Source organism: Trachymyrmex cornetzi, unplaced genomic scaffold (assembly GCF_001594075.2).
Source record: "Trachymyrmex cornetzi isolate Tcor2-1 unplaced genomic scaffold, Tcor1.1 scaffold764, whole genome shotgun sequence".
Classification (NCBI taxonomy): Eukaryota; Metazoa; Arthropoda; class Insecta; order Hymenoptera; family Formicidae; genus Trachymyrmex; species Trachymyrmex cornetzi.
The window spans coordinates 122,148-129,575 of record NW_017300097.1 but is presented as its reverse complement, the minus strand read 5'-3'; the positions used below and the strand labels follow the sequence as shown (position 1 = coordinate 129,575).

The window sequence follows — 7,428 nt, the reverse complement described above, 5'->3', positions numbered from 1 at the left end:
ATCATTTTTTAAATTGACAAGTAATTTAATAATTTTTGATGCTAATAAGCATCTTCATAATATTAATAATTGGATATTAATGCAATTCTTAAAATCTGTAAATAATTTATTGCGAAAAATATTGCCTTAGTCAAGCAATATTTCAAGATTGAAAAAAGATTTCAGCGCATAGTTTACAGAATCGATATGTATCAGCAGACATGGTAGTGTCACGACGCTAAGAGCAAGCAATATCATAGCGCGAGATCAGCCGTGTATATTTATATAAACCATTGAATTTTTTTTTAATTGACAAAGAATTTGCTAATAAAATAAGTGAATCAAGAAAGTGAATTTAAATGTGTAAAAACGATAAATAAAAACATGTGATGGTAAAGAAGGAAACTCCAACGTAGATAAACTTCGTATTAAGACCGCCACAATACTCCCCCACCAGCGACGGTTACGTTGCGAACTGAACCTTTTTCTTCGAACCAGGATAAGTCCTCAAAGTCTTCTGAGTTGATTGTGGTGTCGAAGACGAAGTTGGTAGAGATGAGATTGAAGTAGAAGACGGCAAAGTTGGTACAGTGGAATCGGGTTCTTTAGGTAAAATGGTTTTAGACGTTCGGTTGAAATGTTAACAGATTTCCCTGCAAAATCGATAGTGAATAAATAGTCATTGATCCGCTTAATTATACGAAATGGTCCGGAATATGGAGGTTGAAGGCTTTTGCGAACAGTATCATCTCTAACCCAAACGTGAGTACAATCAAAGAGATTTTTATGATAAAAGGGGGTCTTGTTACAATGATGTGAAGTAGGTCTTGACTTAATATTTCTCATGGCAATTCTGTGTTTTTGTAGAAATATTTCAGGATCTGCAGGAGGGTCCTCTTCAAGAAAAAATTCTCCTGGACTCCGTAAACTTGACCCATACAACATCTCAGCAGGAGATGATTTTAAATCTTCTTTAAAACAAGTACGTAGTCCTAATAGAACAGTTGGAAGAACCTCCAACCAATTATGATTTCCGTGACACATGATAGCACTCTTCAAGGTACGATGCCAACGCTCTAATATTCCGTTGGAAGCAGGATGATACGCAGAAGTTCTAATTCGATTGCATCTAATCAAATTGGTGAGAGTTTTAAATAAAGTAGCTTTGAATTGCGGACCTTGGCCAGTAGAAATAGTATGAGGAGCACCAAATCTTGAAACCCAGTGTGTATAGAAGGCTGTAGAGACAGTATCAGCAGAGATTTCTTCCAGAGGAATTGCTTCAGGCCATCTTGAAAACCTGTCAATCATCGTCAAGCAATAACGAAATTGTTTGCAAGGTGGAAGTGTCAAGGTGGAAGTCCGATAAGATCAAGATGCACGTGTTGAAACCGTTGATCTGTTACATTAATCTTGAAAGGTAAATTTTTGGTGTGTCTTTGAATCTTTGCACGTTGACAAGGTAAACACGTTCTACACCACTCTTTAATGTCTTTTCTTAAAGAAGGCCAAATAAACTTCTGCAGAATAGATTTACAAGTGGACTTGATACTTGGATGAGACAAACGATGAACAATATCGAAAATTCGTCTTCGAAGTCGATAAGGAACATAAGGACGGATACATTCAGTAGAACAATCGCAGAAAATAGGAGCAGTAGAACCCGTAAGTACAAATTTTTGTAATTTGAGAGCTGATATTTCCTTGAGTAAAGTTTTTAACTCCATATCATCTAATTGTGCTTCAGCAAGTTCCTCCAATGAAACTATAACTGGCATTGTAATAAAATCAATTCTTGGTAATGCATCTGCCACGGAATTCTGTTTACTTGAAATATGTTCAATATCAGTGGAAAATTGAGCAATAAAATCAAGTTGACGAATCTGTCGTGGTGAAGCTTTATCTGGCTTCTGTCGAAAGGCATAAATCAATGGTTTATGATCCGTTCTGATAATGAATTTGCGTCCATCAAGTATGTACCTAAAATTTTTAATCGCTAAATAAATTTCCAAAAGTTCGCTATCATAAGCACTATAAGATTGTTGAGAGGAATTTAATTTTCTTGAAAAGAAAGCAATAGGTTTAATGTCCTTATCAACTATCTGCTCCAGAGAAGCACCGACCGCGAAATCTGAAGCATCACAAGTTAAAACCAGAGGAACTGATGGTGCTGGATGAGTTAAAGTTGTAATCTTCGAAAGTTCTTCTTTACAATTCCCAAAAGCTTCTTCTGCTTCCGGAGTCCACGGGACCAGTCTTCTATCACGTTTTCTGCTGTCTTTGAGAAATTCAGTAAGTAACACTTGATTTTTCGATGTATTTTTAAGACATCTTCTGTAATAATTGATAATGCCTAAAAATCGTCTCAATTCCAGAAGAGTAGTGGGTGTCTTGTAATCGATAATTGTCTTAACTTATTCAGCTGTCGGCTTGATTCCCTGACTAGAAACTAGATATCCGAGAAAACTGAAAAGGGATTTCTGATGCTCTGAACAAACATTTAGAGACATTAATCGTTAGACCAAAATGTTGTAGACGTTCAAAGATAACACGTAAATGTTTAAGATGTTCTTCTTCATTAGAAGATGCAATCAGAATGTCATCTAGGTAGCAAAAACAGAATTCCAAACCACTTAACACATTATTCATTAAGCGTTGGAAAGTCTGAGCAGCATTGCGTAAACCAAAAGGCATTACCACAAATTCAAATAAGCCAAATGGAGTTGTAACTGCGGTTTTATGAATATCTTGTTTCGCTACCGGGACTTGATAATATGCCTTAACAAGATCAATTTTGGTGAAAATGTTTTTACCATGTAGATTATATGTAAAATCTTGGATATGCGGCAAAGGATATCTATCCGGGACAGTGGCTGCATTTAAAGCACGATAATCACCACACAATCTCCATGAGTTATCTTGTTTAGGAACCATGTCGAGAGGAGCTGCCCAAGTACTGCTTGAAGGTCGACAAATACCTTGTTCCATTAAAAACGTAAATTCGGCTTTAGCAAATTTTAATTTTTCTGGAGACACTCTTCTAGGGGAAGAAAATATCGGCTGACCTTCTGTTAAAATATGATGTTCTACACCATGGTTTTTAAAGATAGTGGTCGCCATAAATCTTGTAAGTTTCGGAAATTCCGCTAAAAGTCTTGTATAAATAGAATTCGGTGAAGTCGTACAAATAGTAAAATGATTGACTACCGAAAATCTTCCATGATGTGATAAACCCGTAATATTGTCCATAAGACGTTTATTCCTTACGTCTATAAGTAAGCCAAAATGACTGAGGAAATCTGCACCTAAAATAGGATGTGACACATCTGCAATGCAAAATTTCCATCTAAAAGCTCTTCGCAGACCAAGATTTAAAGTTAACAACTTGTAACCATAAGTATTTATTACAGATTATTAGCAGTAAAAAGTTTAACAGAGGTTGGTGACGGCTTTGGGCAAAACCTTCTTGGAATAAGCGAAATATCTGCTCTTGTATCCACTAAAAAATGTAATCCAGAAGACTTGTCAGAAAAAATGAGGCGATTATTAATAAACCCTGTTAGTTTTCCTGTTTATCAGTGAGGGTTAAAGTTTTGGACATAGAACAAGATATAGTACATTTAATAGTTTTTGCGCCAAATCTTCTATGATAATAACAAATTGCCGAGTTAGATTTATCAGCTACATCCTTTGACTTGGATCTAAAATTCTTCTTTCGGTGAAAATTAGACCGAGACTTGCTACGCGAGCGTTTAAATTCAAGAGCTGAAATTCTTCGTTCTAGCTCAGCTACATTAGGCGTTACAGTGTCAGCTTTAGCAACTTCAGAAACCGATTGGCTAAATGGCAGGTGATTATTGTCATGTTCTAAAATTTTATCTGCCAGTTCAGCTAACTTGATTAATAGAACATCCTCGACAACTGCAAGTGTGGCTTGTATTCTAAGAGGTAATCTTTGTAGCCAAATAGAATGTAAGATATTATCTGCTATGGTTCCGCCTGAAAACTGTTTAATCTCGCATAATAAATGTTAAATCTGAAAGCTTCTTGTCATTAAGTTCAATTCCTACTAAAGTCTAAGACGTTTTTCTTCGGAATCAGTAAAACGATTAATTAGAGCAGTCTTTAAAGTGATATATTTATCTCTTTCAGGAGCATTTTCAACAATGTCGGAAACAGTTAAAAGCGCCTTTTCATCCAAGTGTCTAAGAATCGAGCTGAATTTAATTTCATCTGAACGGATTCTATATACTAGAAATTCGCTCTCTAATTGAGCAAACCAGAGTTTCGGATGCTTGTGCCAGAAAGTTGGTAATTTTACAACGCGAAATTCATTGGAATTGACTTGTCTCGACTCACCGGATTGAAGTAGATCAGCACCCGTCAAATTGGCTCCTAAATCTACTCCAGAAAAGGTACCTCAATATCTTCAGGAGTTGTTTTCGGAGTTTCAGGTGATTTGACAGGAGTTCTATCCACAGGCATTATGAAGAATCACTTTATATGAAGTTCAGTGAACCCAAGATCTCGCCAACGTCCTAGCCAGACTCTCTATTTGAAGATATCGCTCCAAAATATTATCCTACGACCTCGATTTCTTCAAAAATTGTCAAGAAGATCACGTCGGGGTCACCAATTTGTAGCGCTTTAATTCTTTATGAATGACTTTCACAGCTTTTGGAATAAAGATTTTATTCAAAGAATTTTACATTCCAGTAATTCTAAACCAGCCACAATCAATAATGTCTGTGTTGTTATATCTTTAATATACATATATTTGTGTTGCTAAGAAACAGTTTCCAGAGAAATATTGATTTTGACAAAGAATTTGCTAATAAAATAAGTGAATCAAGAAAGTGAATTTAAATGCGTAAAAACGATAAATAAAAACATGTGATGGTAAAGAAGGAAATTCCAACGTAGATAAACTTCGTATTAAGACCGCCACATCGTAAACCGTCACTGGTCTGGCATCGCTGCTAGCATAGCATGTCTAGCAGGCTTTGTTATATTTCTGGCAGCAATTTGCTGACAATGGCTGCGTTCAGTAGACTAAACAGTTTTGCAACCGTTTTATGATTCTTCGCTGAGATTGGACTATTCCTTTAAAACTAAAAGTATAAACCAATCAGCACGACGAATCATAAAACGATTGCAAAACTGTTGAGTCTGCTGTACGCAGTCATTGTCAGGTAATACAAATTCTGTATACAATTTGGTGCAATCAAAAATTGGTAACAGGCTCTGTTCAAAATCTATCTCCGCAGACTTTACTATCAGGGTACGTTTAAAAAACGTGATATTTCCATTGCTTCTTTGAATCTTTATATTACAGAATTGAAAACTTAAAATTATTATTGAACTGAATAAACGATTAAGTAAGAGGAGAGGTTAACAGTCAAAGAATAAGCGAGAAAGATATAATTTAAGATATATAGTCTTAAAATGTCACGAACCAACCAGAACGCCGCATTAGCGTCTTAAGACATTACTTAAGACGGTCTTGAAATAAGAACCGACTGTGAATATCGGTCATAGTCTAATGAAACTGTCAAAAAGAAAGTCCAATATATTAAAATTCATTATCAACGAGAATAAAATAATTGTGTATATAAAAATATGAAAAGAAATAATTTTAAATAATAATTGTAATAAACGAATGCTAAAGTTAATGAAGTTACTGATAGTAAAGGATTAAAATAACTTACAAAATTTTTATGAAGAGAAGGGTCAAATGTATTTCATGAACAATTATATTATCAATAGCCTCTTTTTCTTATCGAAACTTATATATAACAATTAATCAAGTACCTACTTATCAAACGTTTCACGTTTAGCTTGTATCAAACAAATCAAGAAGACAAATAAATATATTTGTAATTAAATTTTGTTTATTTGTCAGTTTGCAGTGGTACAATTTGAGAATCTTGATTTCTCTGTAGTTCCAATAATTTGGTTGGAAGATCCTAATTATTTTGTTACTGGCCTGAAGGATTAAAAAAAAAATTTAAGAACATTAATAATTAAACAAAGTCCAATAAGAAGTGATTGGAATAAATACAAATGTAAAATTTGTAGTAAGCATGGTGAGTAACATTACATCATTTTTAAAGAAAATTAAGAAAATAACTATTAAAATGTCTATAACACTATATAATTATTTTACACTATCTGCGGTATTTATGAGAAAATGTATATATATTCACGATTGCATTATATTTGTATAAAAATTGGAATGTATCAGTTTATGAAACTATATATTTATTAGTTTCTTACTTTTAACTTAATAGCATTTATATCTATTTATAAATTTCTATTCGTATAAATACAAATAGTTTTAAATAACAGCAATTCTATAGTCAAACCGAATCTTAATGCTTAAATATTTTTATGTGAATTTATAGAACTCAAAAATTCAATGGTTTATGTAAATATACACGGCTGATCTCGCGCTATGATATTGCTTGCTCTTAGCGTCGTGACACTACCATGTCTGCTGATACATATCGATTCTGTAAACTATGCGCTGAAATCTTTTTTCAATCTTGAAATATTGCTTGACTAAGGCAATATTTTTCGCAATAAATTATTTACAGATTTTAAGAATTGCATTAATATCCAATTATTAATATTATGAAGATGCTTATTAGCATCAAAAATTATTAAATTACTTGTCAATTTAAAAAATGATATTGTTACGCCCAGACTCCACTGTTCTTTTCTTCGAACCTTCGTCATCACCATAAGGGTCATTAACAAGTAACACCAGTAGCCCAACTGTATTTGTCAAAGGAAGTTTCGATAGCTGCGAGCCGATTAACGTTCGCCCCTTTTTTTATCCACTCGGGCACAGTTGTTAAGGATTATAACCGAAACAGCGGTTGTTCTTAATATATGACAAGTATGGCTCTATGACTATCGAACATCCGGTTGTTTGAATAAAGGAGTAAATCTCTGCTCCGGAATGATTCACAAGGCTTGGTGGGGATGTGAGAGCTGTGAGTGTGCGCGAAGAGAGAAAAACAGAGTAGGAGAGACGTTATATAAGATGCGTAGCAAGTAAGAAAAGTGTATGTAATCAGCCATGTACAAATCAGATTGATATTAACGTTAATAAACCAATTTATTACTTATCTACAATAAGAAATAATGTGTTCCAAACAATAATAAAACGATAATTCTAACATGGTAGCAGAGCGTGGTTGCCTGGGCGCTACGAGTGAAAGGATTTCAATGACCACGTGTATTCAGGAGTAAAAGAATTTATAAACGTTTAGTGAAAGATTATACAAAAATCGAAGACAGTGAGAAGAAGGAAAATTTTATGCTAATAAAATCAGTGAAAAGGGCAGATGCACGAGGATTAAAATGGGAACACAAGAGGAAATTTGAGGCTATATAAGCACATGTGTTGCCGGCGGCGGGAGCCTTCGATCTGGTTCCCCCGTT

The 7,428-nt window shown here is 34.3% G+C and overlaps 1 protein-coding gene across 1 annotated transcript; it reads right to left on the bottom strand.

Annotated features, from left to right (window-relative positions):
* Positions 1-442: 442 nt before the first annotated feature.
* On the bottom strand, positions 443-1,290 carry LOC108768207 (uncharacterized). The gene is made up of 2 exons (XM_018518565.1): positions 681-1,290; positions 443-582 (listed from the first exon to the last, which is right to left on the bottom strand). The coding sequence occupies exons 1-2, from the start codon at positions 1,288-1,290 to the stop codon at positions 443-445; spliced, it is 750 nt and encodes a 249-aa protein (XP_018374067.1).
* Positions 1,291-7,428: the final 6,138 nt, after the last annotated feature.